We start from the raw sequence: 23874 nt of genomic DNA, 5'->3' as shown, positions 1-23874 counted from the left end.
TACAAAACAGAAACAGACTCACAGGTATAGAGAACTAATGTTTACCAGTGGGGAGACGGGAGGGGAGAGGGGCAAGATAGGGATTAAGAGATACAAACTATGTATAAAGTAAATAAGTAACAAGGATATGTTGTACAGCACAGGGAAATATAGCCATTATTTTGTAATAACTTTAAAAGGAGTATAACCTATAAAAAAATTGAGTCACTATGTTGTACACCTGAAAATCAACTATACTTCAATAAAAAAATAAAGATAGAAAAAAATAAAGTGTACTAAGTGAAAAAATAAAAATAAAAAATAAATGTCAAATAAGAGTATATCCCTCCAGAAGTAACTCCTGTGAGATCCAACCTCTAGCAGCTTGGGATCAAGTCTGACTGTCCCTCTTGGTATTGATAGCTTTTTAAAAAATAATGACTAATTTTTTAAGCATGAATATGTTTTATATACTACTTATCAGCCAATGGACCCAGTCTATTTTATTCAGCAAGCGTTCCACCCACGTGGGACTGCATGAGAAGATTCTCCAGGCTCCCATCAGGAAGCAGAAGTATGTTCCCACGCGTGGAGAAGCTGGAGAAGCTCGTCGTGCTCTATCTCAAGCTTCTATATAGTCTGATCATAATGAAATATGTGCTTTGAACCAAACGCTCTTTCTCCCCCAAGCCTTTCCATGCATGCTTCTCCCCACCTAGAATGTTCTTCCCTGGCCTCTTCCCCAAGCTAAGCCCTCCTTGCTCTTCAAGACTCAGCTGGTCACGTCCTGTGGGAAATCTTTGCTGAAGTTTATGTTGCAGGGGTCTCTCTCCCGATTATAGGACTCTCGTCACTGTGTTGTCATGGTTTCTCTACTCTAGGACCCTTTAGGGCAGGACAATTTGTGTTGGTTTTATCTCCAGCTCTTAGCTCAGTGTGTGGCGCGTAGTAGGTATTCATCACATACTTATTCATTACACCGTTTATTTAAATAAATGAGAATCTGCCTGCTGGCTGCTGAGGCCTGTGGAAAAAATCGACTGAGCTAGAGGTTATGCAAACAAACGTATAAACCAACCAATGCAGGGAGGCCTCGACACTGGCAATGAGTATGGCATTTAGTTGAATAATTATCGTTTTTTTAAGATGACTATATAAACACAGAGGTATAGTTATAATAATCTGAGGGTTGTCTGATAGGCATGCACATTCCTAAATCCCTGGAAAATGGGAAGAACAAAATGTTTCATCTACATTTTAGCAAAGCTACCCTTTAAAAAAAAAAAACAACGAATGTTTACAAGTTTAGGTTCAGTTTTGATCCTCAAATCAAACACATGCCTCAGTCTGTCCTCAAACCACATACAGGATCTTAAGTCCTGACCTTTTTTCCTGGAAGCCAAAGAAACCTCTGAATATGCTGACAGGCAGTCATTTTCTACCCTCTCTAATTTTTCTTCCATTTTACTTTTTAAAAACACAGAACTGTCACAGACAGCTAATTCAGGTTTGTATAGAGTAAAAGGAATAAATACGTTCATGAAAAAAACCCAAAAATCTGTTAGGTTTCTCCTTGGTGCTAGGAAACTCTTTGCCCCGCCCACAAGGATTATGAATTGGTTACATGCACCACTGCCTGTGTGTCTGTGTTTAAAAACACAGGATCTGTGTATAAAGCTGCAAACTTGAGGGCTGCAAAACTGGCAGCTTGCTAACTGCTTTAAAATACTAGACTGATGGAGATCCAGAAGTAACACTTGCTGTAATAGCACATAGCATTTTCGCTGTTTTTTTTTTTACTCTTAACTCATTAGCACAAATTCTCTGTCAGGAAAATAGTGGCAGACCATCCTCTCTGACCCTGGAAACTCCCCATCTTTGGAGGGAGACCTCAGTTTGTAGATTGTTCTCATATGAGGAAAACAAACATGAAACACAGAAGGGTCACGAGCAGTCTGTTTTTTCACAAGCTCCCCTTTATTGGAAAGTGTTTCTTGACAGATTTTTTCTTCAAAGTATCATTGCTTTAGGTGTCATATCTGAAGTGTTGCCCTTCTTTAAGTACCCAAAACTCAATTCTCTAGGATCATCTGACAATAATACCTTTTCTATAAAAGCATGTTGGTATCATTCCTTGGCCTGGGCCACTAACCTCCTTCTCCCTCGTCTGGATTCCACCGTCCTTTAAGGTCTACTCCGAATCTCACCAGCCCATCGTGCTAAGCCTTGCCTGATGATCTGATTCCACACCAATGGACCCTTTATCTGAATGGCAATAAAAACAGCCTCTGTGGATTGCCTGCTCTTTGCAAGGTGCACTGCATCGTCACTGCAGTTAATCCTTATGACTGCTGTTATACAGATGAAAAAAATTGAGGCTCAGAGATGTTCAGTAACTTGTCCAGAGTGACAAAGCTTATTATTTTTAATTTTGGGGGGGTAAAAATCTACACTTTACTTTTTTAATTTTAAAATGTTTATTATTTTTTTGGCCACACGGCATGCAGGATCTTAGTTCCCTGACCAGGGATTGAACCCACGCCCCCTGCAGTGTAAGTGCGGGGTCTTAAACATTGGACCACCAGGGAAGTCCCTCACACAGCTTATAAGTGACTAAGTGGGATACCAGGCCAGGAGATCTAACTCTAAAATCCATGCTTGCTCTATAATTCCACATTGCCTTTCATCCAGTATTTCTTTTTCCTAAATATGGTTTCTTCCAAGAAAAGTCCCTTCAGGGGAAGGACTATGTCTTCTTTATCTTCCCTTTACAGTCATCAACCTCAGATGTTTACCAAGTATCTGCCAGGTTTGTGGCCCAGAGCTGGACATGGAGGATCCAAGAGACGTAGCTCATGGCCCAGGCCTTGGGGACAGGGAACAAGAGCAGAGCACAGAGCTCCTGCCGGGTGCTCACGAGGGTCTGTACCAGCCTGACTGTGGTCCTGAGAAACACGCCCCCTGCTGGTACCTGGGACTTCCCAGTAATACCAGTTATGCTCCTTCGTGATGTAATAAAGACATTTCTACCTTGAACACTATTTCATATTTCATTACAAAAATACAGAAGGTCTGGTTATAGGGTGTTATCGTGGATTCTGACAACAGCTACACAGTGTGATCTGATGCACATCTGAAAGCCTACTTATCCAGCTGCAACTGCCACCTTGGCAGAGCCGAGCAGCAAGGCAGACATTTATGACTAGGAATGTTGCATCAGAGGAGGTTCTTACTGAAAAAGATTCAGATGTCTGTCTTTCATCTTCATCCTAATTCCCTTAAGGTAGATGCCTGCTGGGCAGGACCACAGACTAGGATTTTCCTGTTCAGGGAATGTTCTGGAGGAAAAATGACCCACTGAATTTAGGAGGTGGCTTCTGTCATGGAAGCTTCACTGACCGATGATAAAGAGTCCAGGACAGAGGGTGCACCAAGCTGTAACTGTCTGAGAATGTGCTTTCTGTAAAGTGGCTGACATGCCTCATTGTCACAGCCAGTGTACTGACCTGTCTGGGTGACTCAGCAATCCTCTGACTTGATCAGCAAATTCTGTGGAAGGAGCTTAAGTTACATCCTAACTGTAGCTGCATAAGTGACATAAAAGGAGAAGTAAAGAACAGTTTTGAGGAAAATACCATGGAATTGCCTTTGCAAACTCTGATAAAGGAGTTTCTATTTCACTTCCTTCCAACTTCTCCTCCAGAGAAACCTCTTTTTCACTGAATATTCTTTTTTGTTTCTTTCTTCCCTTTTTTTTTTTTTTTAAGTGGAGCGAGTTCCTCCAGACTTCAAAGGGAGATGTGTGAAGGGAGAACTTATCTTTCTGCCTCTTACCATGTTGGGTCACCAGAATCTTATCAGCAAGAAAGAGGAATCACTGTTCAAGTAAAGGGAAAACACATCTGGAAAATATCAGCATTTTAGCTCATTAAGGCTGTGTTTAAAGACAAAAATTGCATGTTGTGTTACCTTATTTTTGTCATTAGAAGCCTGAGGGATGGGGACCCTGAAGGAGGAAAAGAGGGGACTCCAACTTGTCTCACTCCCTCAATTCCTTCGCCCTTCATCCTGGCGAGATACACCCCAGAGCAGGCCAAGTAATCGTCAGGATTTTAAGCTTCTAGGTAGGGCCTTGAGTCGCAGCAATTGGCTTAGAGGTCCCTGGGCATTGATTGACTGCCTTTATAGAAGTCGGCCCTAATCTACAATTCAACCATCCAATTATCCATCCATCTTCTCATTAATTCATTTAGTAAACTTTATTGGGTAACTATTACGTACTATGAGCCAGATGCTAGTGGGAGATATGATAAATAAAAGAGAGTCTCTTGTCTTCGTGGAGCTTACAGTTTGGGTGGTGAGACAGACCCATTGGCCATAACGATATAGTGCGACAGGGGCTAAGAGTAAAAAAGGATGCCATGGGGACCAGCAGGAGGGCACCCAGCTCAGCTTTCAGGGGCTTCTTGCGGTACATGTGTCTGAGGGAGACATGAAGGGAAAGAAGAGAAAGTCATACAGAGAAAGGTGGAGAACAGGGAAAAGGTGTTCCGGGTGAATGGACCAGCCCACACAAATATGCCAGAGCCGAGAAGGGCTTTCTACTGTCATAAAAATGGAGGAAATATCTGTACTTTAAAAATAAACAAAGCCCCCTATTTTGTATCTTTCTGTATAATTCTTAAGGCATAAAGATCCTAGACCATATCTTTTTGCAGAGGTAAAAATGCCAAAATACCATACAGAGCTATTTCTTCAAACCTTTCTCATCTCTGTTTACTTTCATATCACATAGTGCTGAGCCCTAAAGATACCTATTAAATGACTGTTTGATTTCAAGCATCTCCTTTATCTGAGTTCACTAGGAAAAGTTGTCAAGTGAGTAATGACCTAAATGACCCAGTGAAAGAAGACAACCAGGCTGAATTACCTGGGACATAAAACACCTTCCTTTTCCCCACTAAGTTTCCTCCCCCGCCTCCCTCTGTCCAGCCCCGCCATGATTTAATAGCCTTTCTTAACACTTGCTCTGTTAATCCTAGGTTAGATTAACTCATCGCAAATGGATAGAATGACCTGGTAATTTTCCAAACTTCCATTGCCCAAGTTCATCAGTCAGCCCACTGCAGGATGCACACAATTTTCCATGGAAATAGCCTTAAAAGTGGACTTAACAAGCCCCGACTATACTGAGTATTTTTTAACATGTTTTGCCATTCTCATAGCTAGAGCTGTAAAAACGCAGTTATGAAGAAGCAAAGAACAGAGAGATTCAGCCACTCGCTACTGGGACCAACCTTAGGACAGGTGGCTCAGTTACATCATCTTTGCTCATCACCATCACCTTGAAGAGTGGCATTACTATTGCCATTTTACAGATAAGAAATCAGAAACACCAAGGGGTTATGATTCATTCCCAGGTTACACAGCCATGCAGAGGATTTAGCGTGATGCCCGGCACGCCAGTGAGCACTTAATAAACATTCACGATTGCATTACAAATGGTGGACTCAAGAACTGGACCGGGACCGTCTGGCTCCAAAGCCCATTCTTATTCCAGTACATTGTTTTCTCAGGAAACCGATAAACGCTGGGAGAGCAGTGGGAGGAGTTACAAGCTGGAGGGAATTCACCTTGCATCCTTCTGTCCCCAGGTCAAGTCTATGGGGCAAGGAACAGAGAAGGGAACATGTGGGAATTCTCCACTGTTAATCTATCAGTGCCGAGGGAAGGCAGAGCGAAGATCAACAGACCCCATGTCTGCCTCTTGCTGAAACCAGACATCACATCTATCTCGCATGTCTCTGTGAGGCTTCCATGGCTGTTTTCTTTTCTTTTTTTTTTTAGATAAATAAATAAATAAATAAATAAACTTATTTAGGGCTGTGTTGGGTCTTCGTTGCTGCACACAGGCTTTCTCTAGTTGCAGCGAGCTTGCGGTGCACGGGCTCCTCACAGGCTCTAGAGCGCAGGCTCAGTAGTTGTGGCACACGGGTTTAGTTGCTCCACAGCATGTGGGATCTTCCCGGACCAGGTCTCGAACCTGTGTCCCCTGCATTGGCAGGCGTATTCTTAACCACTGCGCCACCAGGAAAGTCCCCCATGGCTGTTTCCTATAAAAGGGTTTATGTAGTTTGTGATTCTGAATCAGGGCGCCTTCTACCTGCGGTGTCTGGAACGGGGGGTGGGGGGGACCAACCCACTTTGCAGATCTGGAGGATTCAGGCAAAAATCCTCCACTGACCTTAAACCAGACATGTTGAAAGAATGCCTGATGTGCCATAAAGTACCGTTGAGGTGGTGGTGCCGCCTCTGTGTTTAATTTCTACAGGGTGGTATTTTTATGGGGGTATATAAACAGTGACCACAGTAAAGGTGCTGAAGAGAAACAAAAGGGAATTAATTGGCCAGTTCCTAGGTGAAGTAAGTCGTATCTCTTGGAGGTCTTATCCTCTGTCAATACAGTTTTCCCATGTGCTGACTCCAGGGTTTTCGTGGGGCCTCTTAGAGATAAGATGGAAGAAGATAGAGGAAGAGGGAGTATTTGGAAATAAGTAGGAAAAAGCAACAAAGAGGAAAAAAATTTATAACTCATAGAGGACCATGATTATGGTTGAAATGACTCAAAAGGAATTGCTACTTCTCTCCTTTCAGGTCCCACAGCTACAAGAAGCTCAAGACACAAAGATGGAGCTTAAGATGTTTAAGTTTTGTTGGCAAGAGTTATATTAATGAAATACTTCACACTTGCCAATGTACTTGTTTTTTCAGGCTTAAATTAATGAAAGAAAACTTGCTGTTTGGAAGGAAAAAGGAAAGAGTACTTACCTTTGTATCCCAAAATGGCTACTGTGATTGTTAACAAGGCACACAAAATGTATAACAATATGATAGAAAACTTCAGTGCCCAGTTATTTTTACATTTGGTACATTGTGTTCCTTCCTGAATACCTGTAAGAAAAGTCAAATCTTAATAATAGTAACCAAAAACACATTTCAAAAGTATCTTTTTGCATTTTGGTTCACATGCCCTCTTATAGGATGAGTGGTATTTTAAAATTAAACATACTTGAACAACACAAGCGCTTTAAATCTTGCCATTATATTATTATAAACGTATTTAATGACTTGAAAATAGAGAACTTTGTCTCATAGAACAGTTTCAAGATCACATTCCATTATGATAATTATAATTTCAATAAAGATCTCTACATGACAAGAGATTTAAAACACCCAAATCTACTTGTGTCAGCCATTATTGGACCTACAGTAATTCAGACACAACCAAATACAACAACAAAAAAATTGTGACTGGGGCTTCCCTGGTGGCGCAGTGATTGAGAGTCTGCCTGCCAATGCAGGGGACACGGGTTCATGCCCCAGTCCGGGAAGATCCCACATGCCGCGGAGCGGCTGGGCCTGTGAGCCATGGCCGCTGAGCCTGTGCGTCCAGAGCCTGTGCTCCGCAACAGGAGAGGGCACAACAGTGAGAGAACCACGCACAGCAAAAAAAAAAAAAAAAAAAAAAAAAAGTGTGACTTGTCCCTTGATGTTTGTTTCATTGGTGTGCTCGAGCTAGTTCCTACTGGCTTGCAAGAGTCAACTGTCAAATTTGTAGGAATTTTGGGAACCGGTTGTTAAACAGTTGGCAGCTTGAAATCAACCCTGGAGGGAGTATTTACACCATGGAAATTGGCAAACACTACAAATGATGCCCTCCCACACCCTCAATTGCTTTACCAGCATGCCACTAGCTATACTGTACTATAACCTATAGCAGAAAATATAGGTAATTTTATGATTAGAATGCTCCATATATAACCATCTTTGTACATTACATATATACAGAAAACAGACACTGACCCTTATTTAAGTTATCACAGTGATTTAAATAACAACTAGGGAACAACCAGAAAAACCAGACATTTTTGATGAGAGGAGGTAAATTTTTAGTGCTCACAGCTGAACTTTTTGAGAAACATTCTAGTCTAAGTGGTAAACCATCAACACTTCTGCAAGTGACTCCAGAAACTAACCTATTAAAAAGGAACTTGCCATCGGACTGATGAGAAACACAGAAGACATAGACTCTTGACATTTTAATGTGAAAATCACATTGTAAGGAGTATCGCGAGAGTCTTCCTTTCCCTATGTGTGTCTTACTAATAGCGTCTCCCAGGAGCAATAGCATATAAAGGACTGATCTTCTATGATTGTGCTCAATAACTTTTGATGGGTAAATTGTGAAGATTAAGCCACAGCTGAAGTTTCTCTCCTTTGGTTTGTAATTTTACGCATTGTGCCCTTCTTCAGTGAAAAGAGTTCTTCAGCTGTGTTTAATGCAAAATGATGAGAGAAACAGCATAGAACAATGACTCAAATTAAGTTTCAGGGTTTAACCAATCTCTCCAGTGTTCTGGGCTATACACCCAAGGGGAGGGGGCTCAATCTGTCTGTTCCATGACTTAGAGCAATGATTCTCAAACTCCACGGTGCACTGGATTCACTCGAAAGGCTTGTTGAAACACAGCCTTTCTAATTCAGGAAGTCTGAGAAGGCACCTGAGAATCTGGATTTCTAACAAGTTCCCAGGGGCTGTGATGCTGCTGGTCTGGTCGTCATGCTTTAGAACAGTGCTTCTCAAACTGTCAAGTGCTTACAAATCACATTTTTGAAATGCAGATCCTGATTCAGCAGGTCTGAAGCAGGAGCTAAAATTCTGTATTTCTAAAAAGGTCCAGGAGATGCTTCGTTGGAGGAACACATTTTGAGGAGCTACGGTTTGTTTTAGAAGATGGTCATATGCTGGATCAACCTTGGTTAGCCAATTCCTTGAAGGTAAAGCTGTAAAGTCAGACTTACTGATTAAACAGACCTAGAGTTAATCAGCTTCGCAGCATCGCAGTTTTCTCATTTCTTTGACTCCTTTTCCTTTCCATCCTCCTCCTTCCACTGCCACCTGGATGTTTCAGTGCCATCGCTCGTGTCCAAAACTGACCTTGGTACTAGCCCTGCCAAGCCAGATCTCCAGCTTTCACCCAACTTTTTTATTTCCATCCAACCTAAATACTCCTACCATCCCAATCCCCCAGGTGGTCAAACTCAGACACCTTGAAGTCTTCTCTTATACTTATTCTCTAACTCAACAGGTCATCAGACCCTGCTAATCTTCCTGCGGATATTTTTGTCATGATCATCTCATCCACAGTTTACTGATGTTCGCTTACTGCCTACACTGTGTCAGACTCTAACATAGGTACTTTACATCACCTTTAATTCATATAATAATGCTTCAAGATGGCATGGTAGTGAGAGCTGAAATGACATCCCATAGACATCAGAGCCAGGATTCGAACCTGGGCCTGTCTGACTCCAAACACCATGAACTCTCCCCTATGCCACGTTGCCTCTCTGGTCAAGCTTTCCTATCCATTTCCACTGCCACCATCCTAGTGTGAGATCTGATCTCAGTGGAAGATTCCTCTTCCATTCCCACTGGAATCCAGCCTCACCCTGTAACAAAATACTGCTGACCTCATGATGATGCCAAAAAGAAAAAAACAAAAACAAAGAAAACTTTCAATCGTTCACCCTTAACTAAAGGATGCTTGCGTGCACGCGCGCACACACACACACACCTGCTCGTAAGCTCTCTATAATCTGGCAGTTTAAAATGAAACAAAGACCCCTTATATCCAGTTAGAGTGAGCATATTTTTGGAATTCGGAGTGGGGGAAGCACAGGTAGACCCAGAGATATGCCACATCTCATGTTCAGAAAGCAATTAACTTGCTTTGGTGGCAATTGTAAAACACAGAAGGAGGATAGACCCAGGGATGCTGTGCAAAGATTGGATGACACTTTTATAGTTGTTGGAGGGTTTCATTCCTTTTGGATTTTAGGACTGTGGTGGGTGAACTCTTTATGCCTCTCCAGGGCTATTTCTTTCATTCCATTAGAAGAGCCTCAGAAGATTTGGTCAGAGGGCAGATGATGATAGATAACAGAATTTGGGGCTAGAGCATTGCTTAGAGGTCATCCGGTCAAGCATCATTGTGTTACTGATGTGGAGAGTGAGGCCGGCGAGGTAAAGCAGAATCAGAAGGAACGTGCCCTGACGTCCAGTGCAGGGGTCCTTTCCTCCCCTTCTCACCATGCGTGCTGGCGCTGTGTTTGCCACTGGACATCTTCTGCATGTGGTCTTCATGCAGATCTGCTCCCAGACAGTTGTCACTGCTTCACATGCTGAAGAACAAGGGTCACTTCCTAGTGACACGCATCTCTCGTTGCTCTATCAGCATTTAATCAATGTCAGATGACACCGCCTGGCCTCCCGTCCTACTTGACACAATTTCTCCGTCTTGTTTTTTCTCCCTCCCAAGACTTATTTTTCATAAGAATTCTGTTTTATCTTTCCCTCTCTGCCCTCCACTGGGAGGACATCTGGCCAAACATACAGATGCCTACTACAAAGAGACCCTGCTGGCTCACGTAGCTGGGGGACCCCCTCCTCCTTGAACCTAGATGGTCACAAAAAACATTCAAGAGAGACATCCCCCTGTTACCAGCCTTTGTAGTGTTTGTTTTCTTAGCATTACTTTCCAGAGACGGGGGACTCTGTTCCCATTGCGAGGGGCCGGTAGGAAGGGCAGGGAATGGATCTGCAAGGCTGCAGATAAGAGATTCTAGGTCAGGAAGTGAAGCAGTTTGCCCCTCACCACCGAGAGAGCCAGCTTATCACAAAACCTGGCCCAAACGGCACATCTACAATTCAGCAGGCCACAGGCAGAACGTGCCTGCAGGACCCATGCCCTCCCATGGGTTACCCCTCCTGCTCTATCCCCACTGAACTCAATGCTTGGCTTGTGTTCTGAATGCATTTTCCAGTGTCCAAGTCTTTATTATACAAAAAACACTGGGGAGGCCAAAGGAAGCCAGAATCACTCTGGTTAACTCCTTGAGTGTTCTACGAAGTTCAGAATAGGCGGATAATTTGGTCCCATCCCCAGTGTGCAAACTCAAAGTTCCCTGTGTTGCCCTGCTTCCAATAACACGTTTTAAGTAAGAAGATGGGGGTCAGTGCGGCCGCCGATCAGGGTATGGTGAGCTAGTTGGAGAGAATAAGTGAGAAACGCTGCAGGAATGACAGTGCAGAAGGCCAGAAAAATTCACCAGCAAAGAGAATTCCTTTCTGCTGTGGTTCTCCATAAAGAGCCCTCCCACGCTCTGTGGTCCTGGCCCCAATACAGTCTGTTTTGCCAATCATTTTGGAAAACAAAAGAGTCTCCTTCGCTATTATATTTTTCTACCATCACCAAAAGAGGGCTCTCTGTTAACATGGATGCGTGCTGATCAGCGCCCTTTCTCCTTAAGTGAAGGCTGGCGCTGTGGGCGAGTGCACGGCACTTTCGGGCTGTCTTCATTATCATAAATGTCCAGAGCTCAGTGGTGTTGCCATAAAGATCATGTTACCCTAGAGAAGCTTCAAAACGCTGGTAGACTGCAAAATCCAGAAGACCACAGGTTTTGATCTGAGTTTTGCAGTGACCTTTTCATGTGGTTTTTTAATAGTTATTAATCTACTGCCTGGTGGCATATATTCCCATAAGCCCATGAGAATGATTTGGCTCTAACGGTAAAACTGATGATTCAAATACATTCCTATCATTAAAATGCCCTCAAAAGCAACAAAACAGTAAGAGTTAACATCCTAGTTAGTTATTTGGATGTTGTGCAACATCACTAGAAGTTAAATACGTAAAACACTTTATCCCACAAATAATTAGTTTTTCCTTATTATAAAGGCTCTTTACTAAATGATGGGATATGGATTTACTTAGTATTTTTTAAAAAGTATTAATGAGTATTTAGTTCCCCAAACACAAATCCCAGCCCTGGACAACTTATTATGCCAAGTTCCTTAAATAATGTAGAGAATCATGGTAACAGAAAGAGGACAAGAATTAAAAATAAAATCACTTTCTGTGCAAAATAAATGAAGCCTCACAGCATCGCTATATTCATAAAGATGCATTCAGACCAGAAAAATGATTTAGAAGAGTTTTATGAATGTGAACTCTTCAGCATTCATCCTGAGCTTATATTAATATTCTGCACATTTACCAAAGGTATAGTTTCTTCCGTTAAAAATTTTTCACGTATATATTAAAAGAGGCAGCCAGTTCTGGTTTGGTTTTCATGTAAAAATCTATATTTATTATTGGTTTAAAATGTATAATGTATACGCTGCCTGCTAAAAAAGAATTGTGAGAGGCAAAAGACAGATAATGATGCCACTCAGAATATATAACGTCTGCCAGATCATATGGTGTCTCAAAAGAACGCCATTACTTTCTCTTTCTGATTTTTATAATAGGGAATCCTTTATTATATGAACTGTACACAAATGCCTTCAGTTCTGAGGAGCGGAATCCTAGGTCCTGGAGGAGTTCATCTATCACATCTCTTCCATATGTCCCTCCTGGCTGGCCCCTTCCTCCTGGCTCTCTTCCTATTCATTTTATTCCATGGGCACAGAGTGAACTGTCAACCATCCTAACGATACACTTCAGCAGCCCTGACTAACTTCATTATCGGCACCACCAAACAATGTCCTTCTGTGATTAGGCGCTGAATCTTTTAATTAAAAGGACACATGAAAATCTGGCTCCAGCTTGGACCATCAAGAGTCTGTCGTATAATTGAGCTGGACACTTAGACTGCACAGGTATTTGGAGGAAAGCCACGAGATATTTGTTTAGTGAATGAGAGTTTGCTATTGCTGCAAACTCGAAGAGGAATTGGTAAGGATGGTGGCCAGTCTTGAGTACCTGATGTGTACCACGTCCCCCTGCCCAGCTACTTACAGTCCCTTTAATAACCCTGCCAAGTAGGACTTCTGACCCTGATTTTATAGATTTTTAGGAAAGTGGGGGTCAGAGAGGTTGAGCACCCAAGCTAGTGAGTGGCTGAGCTGGGAGCTGAACCCAGATGATCACAAGTTGCTTCCCTAAGCTTGTTGACCTTCAGAGGTGGAAAGCAAAACAAAGCAAGGAGAAGGATGCCTAATGAGATAAACTGTAGAAGGTGGACAGGTTAGACTTGTAGAAGTGTTCTGTCAAAATACAGGAATGCAGAAACATCCTTTCAAATGTTGACAGATAAGCCTTTCTCAGAAATAAGCAGGAAAATTTAGTCTCCAGGAAGTTAACTATTACAGGCCTGAGGTTTCTACAGGCTGTAATTTCTCTTCCTATTCTGTGATGACATACTTGAGCAGCAAGTTAATTCCACCCTAAATAAATCCTCATTATCTCTGTGAGAGGTCACAACTGGCTTGGAGGTTTGGCTGGTAAGGTCTGTTAGCCCCTCAGGGGAATCATCCCCCAATGGTGGTGAAATTTCTGGGATGGGGTGGCCTGGGAAGAGAAGGTAGCTTTATAATTTCAAGGCAAACTATGAGATATGTAAGGGCTTTGAGCTTGAAACCAAAACAAGTTGGTTGCCCCTACTGAGTTTTCTTCTGAAGTTCTAGTTCACTGAAATAGGAGCCTCAGAAGTCAATGGTGCACTCATCTATGGACCCAAATAATTGTTGGTGGTTCAAGCCTGCAGGAGTTGGGAGAGAAAAGTTAGTGGAAAGGAAGCAGGTAAAAGAAGGATTTATTGAGTGGTAATAAAAATTTATCTAGCCTCTTAACCCCCTTTTTAAAAAAACCTCCCTGGGGACTTCCCTGGTGGCACAGTGGTTAAGAATCCACTTGCCGGGCTTCCCTGGTGGCGCAGTGGTTGAGAGTCCGCCTGCCGATGCAGGGGATGCGGGTTCGTGCCCCAGTCCGGGAAGATCCCACATGCCGCGGAGTGGCTGGGCCCGTGAGCCATGGCCGCTGAGCCTGCGCGTCCGGAGCCTGTGCTCCGCAACGGGAGAGGCCACAACAGTGAGAGGCCCGCGTACCGCAAAAAAAAAAAAAGAATCCACCTGCCAATGCAGGGGACACGGATTTGATCCCTGGTCCGGGAAGATCCCACATGCCACGGAGCAACTAGGCCTGTGCACCACAACTACTGAGCCTGCACTCTAGAGCCCGCAAGCCACAACTACTGAGCCCACATGCCACAACTACTGAAGTCTGCGCACCTGGAACCTGTGCTCTGCAACAAGAGAAGCCACCACAGTAAGAAACCCACGCACCTCAACGAAGAGTAGCCCCCGCTCGCTGCAACTAGAGAAAGCCCGCGCGCAGCAATGAAGACCCAATACACGCCCCCACCCCAAAAAAAAACTGCCTGGAGTACTTTGGAAAAAAACAATTCTTTTTACAAATACCAGCTTGACCCCATGGTTCAGAAATCCACTGCCACAGTAACAGCTCCAGGTGGCTCAAAGTACATACCAAGAAGCCCACCACCTAGCATCCTCTGACCACCCAGGTCCTCAGAACCTCACAGCCTGAGGACTTCAGCGGTCACCTCAGCCAGTATCCATCTTACCAGTGAGGAAACTACAGTCCAATGAACTTCTCTGCCCTCCAGGCTGTCCTGGGCTTGAGGACTCAGGTCTCCGGATTCTCTGCCAAAGTTCTTTAGACCCCAAAACATAGCCCACCATACTTCTTTCTCGCTACATCCCATTTATTCAAGAAACAAGGATGGAGCACCTAGTCTGTACCAGGCGCTGGGTAGAACGGTGAACAAAACAGACAACAATCTCTGTCCTTATGGAATGTACATTCTGGTGGGAGGATATTTTAATATGTTGGAAGGTGCTAAAGGCTATGGAGAAAAATAAAGCAAGGACTGGACAAAGGGAATGTGGGAGAGGAGGTGGACGGCAGTGTAAGCAAGTGGCCAGAGAAGGCTTCGGGGAATAACATCGGGGCCAAAGCTTGAAGGAGCCTGGGGTGCTGGGCGGGGACCTCATGGCGCAGCCTCATCGTCTGCCTGTCTCCTCTCTACGTCTTGAGATTCGCCCCCCTTCTCCCTGCAGCACTCTTCTCTCTACCAAATGACTTCTATTAAAAGCTGTTTAATTTCCTCACAAATTTCCTCCTGGATGAACCCTCTTCTAATAAGCCTCGCCCCGAGCCCAGCTGGGCCTGGACCCCTTCGGCTCCTCTGAGGTTCACGTTGCATAAATCTATTAGGCTCATTTGTATGGTTTTCAAGTAATTTAAATGCCATCTCCCTGGCTATGACCATGGTATGGGAATGTAATTGTTCTGCTGTGCTGCTTTTGCATTTCTCTGAACAAACCAGACCCCTCTCATACCCTGTACGCCCTGCAGATTCACGAATATGGGCCTGGAATGTAGAGCCCGCCACGGGCAGACGGGCTCTGTCACCCCCTCAGCCAATCCTACTAGTCAAACAAACTGGCAGCAGCGCCAGGTGTGGGGATTTCACAACCTTCTCTCCCACTCTGTGTCCAGCCTCCTGGGTGATGGGTGACACGCTGAGCTCAGTGTCCTGCAGGCCAGGGTGTAGACGTCCTGAGAGAGGCATTCAGCTCAGGGCCTGACAGTCAAAACACAGACATACAGGACACCTTCCAACCAAACACTCAGGAACGCACAGCTAGAAAGGAAGCATTTTCTTTTCACCACTGGGGAAGGGGTGTGCGGTGGGATTTACTAACCAGAGAAATGCAAGCTGTTCCCAGAGACCCTTCCCAGCCGCAGGGCTACAGCTCTCACAGAACTAAACCTGACAGGGCAGAGGTGAGAAAGCAAACCCACAGTCCAACATTTGCCTCGAGGTGCTTGCTTTAAAAAGTGTCATTTTAGGGCAGCTGAACTGAGCGGGCAAGTCTCAGTTAATGATAGCGTATTTGTTGTCAATTACTGAGGCAGCGTTGGGGCATGTGGAAATTATGCTTTGGAGCAGGTGCTGGTGGAAAAGAAAAAAAAGACAACCCACTATCTCTCACATATCTACTTGACTTTTTTTAAACCAAAAAACGAGTGTTTTGATGGAAAAAAAAAAAAGGACCTAAATGTAAGTGAAAATATCAATCGGCCTGACAGAAACTCCTCATTCCTGTATGAATATGTTTTTTACTTTTTTCAAGTGAAGATGATAGTTGAGGACACTTAAATTAAGGGAAAAGTGAGCCAGACGAGGTGACAGATTTTCCTGTTGGCGCTTTAACGTAATTATCTATTCTGTGGTGAAGGTAACCTCCGTTCTGAACCTTGATGAGAAGTCGATTTGAAATGACTCAGTTGAGGGGGGAAAAAAAGCTGGTAAAAATAATGAGGAAAATGAGAAGGCTCTATTTTACAGACCATGGGATCGGGGGTGAAGGGGGTGTGGCCCCCAGATTCAGTGAAGAGCATCTGTTCACCAGCTTGGTATTCACACTTGTTATTAAAACTGGACAAAGGACAGAAAGAGGAAGAAATCTTTTCATGGAGCAGACAGCCCTGGCTGTAGAGGTCAAAGGAATGAAACTGAAAAATATGTGGAAAATCACTACACCAACAAGTCAGAAGGCATGCAACCAATTATAATTAAAAGTAAAGTAGAAGAGCAGCTTCAAGATGGCAGAGGAGCAAGACGTGGAGATCACCTTCCTCCCCACAGATACATCAAAACTACATCTACATGTGGAACAACTCCTACAGAACACCTACTGAACGCTGGCAGAACACCTCAGACTTCCCAAAAGGCAAGAAACTCCCCACGTACCTGGGTAGGGCAAAACAAAAAAGAATAAACAGAGACAAAAGGGTAGGGACGGGACCTGCACCAGTGGGAGGGAGCTGTGAAGGAGGAAAGGTTTCCACACACTAGAAAGCCCCTTCACTGGTGGAGATGGGGGGTGGGCAAGGGGTAAGCCTCAGAGAGCACAGCAATAGAGATGCGGAGGGCAAAGCGGAGAGATTCCCGCACAGAGGATCACTGCCGACCAGCACTCACCAGCCCGAGAGGCTTGTCTGCTCACCTGCTGGGGCGGGTGGGGGCTGGGAGCTGAGGCTCGGGGGCATCAGAGGTCGGATCCCAGGGAGAGGACTGGGGTTGGCTGTGTGAACACAGCCTGAAGGGGCTAGTGCGCCACAGCTAGCCGGGAGGGAGTCCGGGAAAAAGTCTGGAGTTGCCGAAGAGGCAAGAGACCATTGTTTCGGGGTGCGCAAGGAGAGGGGATTCAGAGCACCGCCTAAACGAGCTCCAGAGACGGGCACGAGCCGCGGCTATCAGTGCAGACACCAGAGACGGGCATGAGACGCTAAGGCTGCTGCTGCCGCCACCAAGAAGTCTGTGTGCAAGCACAGGTCACTATCCACACCACCCTCCCGGGAGCCTGTGCAGCCCGCCACTGCCAGGGTCCCGGGATCCAGGAACAACTTGCCCGGGAGAACGCACGGCGCTCCTCAGGGTGGTGCAACATCACACAGGCCTCTGCCGCCGCAGGCTCGCCCCACATCTGTACCCCTCCCTCCCCCCACCTGAGTGAGCCAGAGCCCCCACATCAGCTGCTCCTTTAACGCCGTCCTGTCTGAGCAAAGAACAGACGCCCTCAGGCGACCTACATGCAGAGGCGGGGCCAAATCCAAAGCTGAACCCCTGGAGCTGTGCGAACAAAGAAGAGAAAGGGAAATCTCTCCCGGCAGCCTCAGGAGCAGCGGATTAAATATCCACAGTCGGGCTTCCCTGGTGGCGCAGTGGTTGAGAGTCTGCCTGCCTATGCAGCGGACACAGGTTCGTGCCCCGGTCCGGGAGGATCCCACATGCCACGGAGCAGCTGGGACCGTGAGCCATGGCCGCTGAGCCTGCGCGTCCGGAGCTTCTGCTCCGCAACGGGAGTGGCCACAACAGTGAGAGGCCCGCGTACTGCAAAAAAAAAAAAAAAAAAAAAAAAAAATCTCCACAGTCAACATGATGTACCCTGCACCTGTGGAACACCTGAATACACAACGAATCATCCCAAAATTGAGGCAGTGGACTTTGGGAGCAACTACAGACTTGGGGTTTACTTTCTGCATCTAATTTGTTTCTGGTTTTATGTTTATCTTAGTTTAGTATTTAGAGCTTATTATCATTGGTAGATTTGTTTGTTGATTGGGTTGCTCTCTTCCTTTAAAAATTTTTTTTTATATATATAAATATTTTTTTCCCTTCTTTCTCTTTTTGTGAGTGTGTATGTGTATGCTTCTTTGTGTGATTTTGCCTGTATAGCTTTGCTTTTGCCATTTGTCCTAGGGTCGGACTCTCCTTTTTTTTTTTCTCAGTTTAGTTGTTAGCACTTATTATCATTGATGGATTTGGTTTGCTTGCTCTCTTCTTTCTCTCTTTTTAAATTTTTTTTGTATTTAATAATTTTTTTCTATTTTAATAACTTTATTTTTTTTTCTTTCATTCTCTTTTTTTCTCCCTTTTCTTCTGAGCTGTGTGGCTGACAGGGTCTTGGTGCTCTGGCCGGGTGTCAGGCCTGAGCCTCTGAGGTGGGAGAGCCGAGTTAAGGACACTGGACCACCAGAGACCTCCTGGCCACACATAACATCAAACAGCGAGAGCTCTCCCAGAGATCTCCATCTCAACGCCAGCACCCAGCTCCACTCAACGACCAGCAAGCTACAGTGCTGGACACCCTATGCCAAACAACTAGGAAGATAGGAACACAAACCCACCCATTAGCAGAGAGGCTGCCTAAAATCATAATAAGGTCACAGACACACCACAGGACGTGGTCCTGCACACCAGAAAGACAAGATCCAGCCTCAACCACCAGAACACAGGGACCAGTCCCCTCCACCAGGAAGCCTACACAACTCACTGAACCAACCTGAGCCACTGGGAGTAGACACGAAAAACAACGGGAACTACGAACCTGCAGCCTGCAAAACGGAGACCCCAAACACAGTAAGTTAAGCAAAATGAGAAGACAGAGAAATACACAGCAGATGAAGGAGCAAGTAAAAACCCACCAGACCAAGCAAAGAGGAAATAGGCAGTCTACCTGAAAAAGAATTTAGAGTAATGATAGTAAAGATGATCCAAAATCTTGGAAATAGAGAAAATACAAGAAATGTTTAACAAGGACCTAGAAGAACTAAAGAGCAGACAAACAATGATGAACAACACAATAAATGAAATTAAAAATTCTCTAGAAGGAATCAATAGCAGACTAACTGAGGCAGAAAAATGGATAAGTGACCTGGAAGATAAAACAGTGGAAATAACTACCACAGAGCAGAATAAAGAAAACAGAATGAAAAGAATTGAGGACAATCTCAGAGACCTCTGGGACAACACTAAACGCATCAACATTTGAATTATAGGAGTCCCAGAAGAGGAAGAGAAAAAGGGACTGAGAAAATATGCGAACAGATTACAGTTGAAAGCTTCCCTAATATGGGTAAGGAAAGAGTCACTCAAGTCCAGGAAGTGCAGAGAGTCCCATACAGGATAAATCCAAGGAGAAACATGCCAAGACACATATTAAACTATCAAAAATTAAATACAAAGAAAAAATATTAAAAGCAGCAAGGGAAAAGCAACAATTAACATACAAGGGAATCCCCATAAAGTTAACAGCTGATCTTTCAGCAGAAACTTTGCAAGCCAGAACGGAGTGGCAGGACATATTTAAAGTGATGAAAGGGAAAAAACTACAACCAAGATTACTCTACCCAGCAAGGATCTCATGCAGATTCAACGGAGAAATTAAAACCTTTACAGACAAGCAAAAGCTAAGAGAATTCAGCACCACCAAACAGCTCTAGAGCAAATGCTAAAGAACTTCTCTAGGCAGGAAACACAAGAGGAGGAAGAGACTTACAATAACAAACCCCAAACAATTAAGAAAATGGTAATAGGAATATACATATCGATAACTACCTTAAATGTAAATGGATTAAATGCTCCAACCAAAACACACAGACTGACTGAATGAATATAAAAACAGGACCCATAAATACACTATCTACAAGAGACCCACTTCAGACCTAGAGACACACACAGACTGAAAGTGAGGGGATAGAAAAAGATATTCCACACAAATGAAAATCAAAAGAAAGCTGGAGTAGCAATTCTCATATCAGACAAAATAAACTTTAAAATAAAGACTATTACAAGAGACAAAGAAGGACACTACAGAATGATCAAGGGATGAATCCAAGAAGAAGATAAAACAATTGTAAATATTTATGCACCCAACATGGGAGCACCTCAATACATAAGGGAAATGCTAACAACCATAAAAGGGGAAAGAGATAGTAACACAATAATAGTAGGGAACTTTAACACCACACTTGCACCAATGGACAGATCATCCAAAATGAAAATAAATAAGGAAACACAAGCTTTAAATGATACATTAAACAAGATGCACTTAATTGATATTTATAGGACATTCCATCCAAAAACAACAGAATGCATTTTCTTCTCAAGTCCTCATGGAACATTCTCCAGGATAGATTATATCTTAGGTCACAAATCAAGCCTTGGTAAATTTAAGAAAATTGAAATCATATCAAGTATCTTTCCCGACCACAACGCTATGAGACTAGATATCAATTACAGGAAAAAAATCTGTAAAAAAAATACAAACACATGGAGGCTAAACAATACACTACTAAATAACCAAGAGATCACTGAAGAAATCAAAGAGGAAATCAAAAAATACCTAGAAACAAATGACAATGAAAACATGACAACCCAAAACCTATGGGATGCAGCAAAAGCAGTTCTAAGAGGGAAGTTTATAGAAATAAAATCCTACCTCAAGAAACAAGAAACATCTCAAATAAACAACCTAACCGTACATCTAAGCAAATTAGAGAAAGAAGAACAAGAAACTCCAACGTGAGCAGAAGGAAAGAAATCATAAAGATCCGATCAGAAATAAATGAAAAAGATATGAAGGAAACAGTGGCAGAGATCAATAAAACTAAAATCTGGTTCTTTGAGAAGATAAACAAAATTGATAAACCATTAGCCAGACTAACCAAGAAAAAAAAGGGAGAAGACTCAAATCAATAGAATTAGAAATGAAACAGGAGAAGTCACAACTGCCACTGCAGAAATACAACGGATCATGAGAGATTACTACAAGCAACTATATGCCATAAAATGGACAACCTGGAAGAAATGGACAAATTCTTAGAAAAGCACAACGTTCCGAGACTGAACCAGGAAGAAATAGAAAATATAAACAGACCAATCACAAGCACTGAAATTCAAACTGTGATTAAAAATCTTCCAACAAACAAAGCCCAGGGCCAGATGGCTTCACAGGCGAATTCTGTCAAACATTTAGAGAAAAGCTAACACCTATTCTTCTCAAACTCTTCTAAAATATAGCAGAGGAAGGAACACTCCCAAACTCCTTCTACCAGGCGACTATCACCCTGATACCAAAACCAGACAAAGATGCCACAAAATAAGCTACAGGCCAATATCAATGACGAACACTGATGCAAATATCCTCAACAAAATACTAGCAAACAGAATTCAACAGCACATTAAAAGGATCATACACCATGATCAAGTGGGTTTACCCCAGGAATGCAAGGATTCTTCAATATACTCAAATCAATCAGTGTGATAACCCATATTAATAAACTGAAGGAGAAAAACCATACGATCATCTCAATAGATGCAGAAAAAGCTTTTGACAAAATTCAACACCCATTTATGAGAAAAACCCTCCAGAAAGTAGGCATAGAGGGAACTTACCTCAACATAATAAAGGCCATAATGATAAACCCACAGCCAACATCGTTCTCAATGGTGAAAAACTGAAACTATTTCCTGTAAGATCAGGAACAAGACAAGGTTGCCCACTCTCACCACTATTATTCAACACAGTTTTGGAAGTCTTAGCCACAGCAATCAGAAGAAAAAGAAATAAAATGAATCCAAATCAGAAAAAAAGAAGAAAAACTGTCACTGTTCGCAGATGACATGATACTATACATAGAGAATCCTAAAGATGCTACCAGAAAACTACTAGAGCTAATCAATGAATTTGGTAAAATAACAGGATACAAAATTAATGCACAGAAATCTCTTGCATTCCTATACACTAATGATGAAAAATCTGAAAGAGAAATAAGGAAACACTCCCATTTACCACTGCAACAAAAAGAATAAAATACCTAGGAATAAACCTACCTAAGGAGACAAAAGACCTGTACACAGAAAACTATAAGACACTGATGAAAGAAATTAAAGATGATACAAACAGATGGAGAGATATACCATGTTCCTGGATTGGAAGAATCTACACTGTGAAAAGGACTATACTACCCAAAGCAATCTACAGATTCAGTGCAATCCCTATCAAACTACCAATGGCATTTTTCAGAGAACTAGAACAAAAAATTTCACAATTTGTATGGAAACACAAAAGACCCTGAATAGCCGAAGCAATTTTTTTTTTTTTTTTGTGGTATGCGGGCCCCTCACTGTTGTGGCCTCTCCCGTTGCGGAGCAGAGGCTCCGGACGCTCAGGCTCAGCGGCCATGGCTCACGGGCCCAGCCTCTACGTGGCATGTGGGGTCCTCCCGGACCAGGGCACAAACCCGTATCCCCTGCTTCGGCAGGCAGACTCTCAACCACTGCACCACCAGGGAAACCCCAAAGCAATCTTGAGAAAGAAAAACGGAGCAGAAGGAATCAGGTTCCCGAACTTCAGACTATACTACAAAGCTATGGTAATCAAAACAGTATGGTACTGGCACAAAAACAGAAATACAGATCAATGGAAAAGGATAGAAAGCCCAGAGATAAACCCACGTACATATGGTCACCTTATCTTTGATAAAGGAGGCAAGAATATACAATGGAGAAAATACAGCCTCTTCAATAAGTGGTGCTGGGAAACTGGACAGCTACATGTAAGAGAATGAAATTAGAACACTCCCTAACACCATACACAAAAATAAACTCAAAATGGATTAAAGACCTAAATGTAAGGCCAGGCACTATAAAACTCTTAGAGGAAAACATAGGAAGAACACTCTATGACATAAATCACAGCAAGCTCCTTTTTGACCCACCTCCTAGAGAAATGGAAATAAAAACAAAAATAAACAAATGGGACCTAATGAAACTTAAGACGTTTTGCACAGCAAAGGAAACCACAAACAAGACGAAAAGACAACCCTCAGAATGGGAGAAAATATTTGCAAATGAGGCAACTGACAAAGGATTAATCTCCAAAATTTGCAAGCAGCTCATGCAACTCAATATCAAAAAAACAAACAACCCAATCCAAAAATGGTCAGAAGACCTAAACAGACATTTCTCCAAAGAAGATATACAGGTTGCCAACAAACACATGAAAGAATGCTCAACATCACTAATCATTAGAGAAATGCAAGTCAAAACTACACTGAGGTATCACCTCACACCAGTTAGAATGGCCATCATCAAAAAATGTATAAACAATAAATGCTGGAGAGCGTGTGGAGAAAAGGGAATCCTCTTGCACTGTTGGTGGGAATGTAAATTGATATAGCAACTATGGAGAACAGTATGGATGTTCCTTAAAAAACTAAAAATAGAAGTACCATATGACCCAGCAATCCCACTGATGGGCATATACCCTTAGAAAACCATAATTCAAAAAGAGTCATGAACCACAATGTTCATTGCAGCTCTATTTACAATAGCTAGGACATGGAAGCAACCTAAGTGTCCATCAACAGATGAATGCATAAAGAAGATGTGGCACATATATACAATGGAATGTTACTCAGCCATAAAAAGAAATAAAATTTAGTTATTGGTAGTGAGGTGGATGGACTTAGAGTCCTGTCATACAAAGTGAAGTAAGTCAGAATGTGGAAAACAAATACCGTATGCTAACACATATATATGGAATCTAAAAAAAAAAGATTCTGAAGAACCTAGGGGCAGGACAGGAATAAAGGCGCAGACGTAGAGAATGGA

General features: G+C 43.1%; 1 protein-coding gene across 1 annotated transcript in view; it reads right to left on the bottom strand.

Moving 5' to 3' along the window:
* COLEC12 (collectin subfamily member 12) overlaps nucleotides 1-23874 on the bottom strand; it is a 187213-nt gene that overhangs the window by 36488 nt on the left and 126851 nt on the right. The window contains exon 3 of the mRNA XM_082667283.1: nucleotides 6808-6930. Within this exon, the coding sequence (XP_082523409.1) occupies nucleotides 6808-6930 (123 nt within the window). The remainder of the gene's footprint in view (nucleotides 1-6807; nucleotides 6931-23874) is intronic.

Source organism: Grampus griseus, assembly GCF_964374135.1.
Source record: "Grampus griseus genome assembly, chromosome: 12".
Classification (NCBI taxonomy): Eukaryota; Metazoa; Chordata; class Mammalia; order Artiodactyla; family Delphinidae; genus Grampus; species Grampus griseus.
The sequence above is the reverse complement of the archived record's forward strand: the minus strand, read 5'-3'. Positions and strand labels throughout refer to the sequence as shown.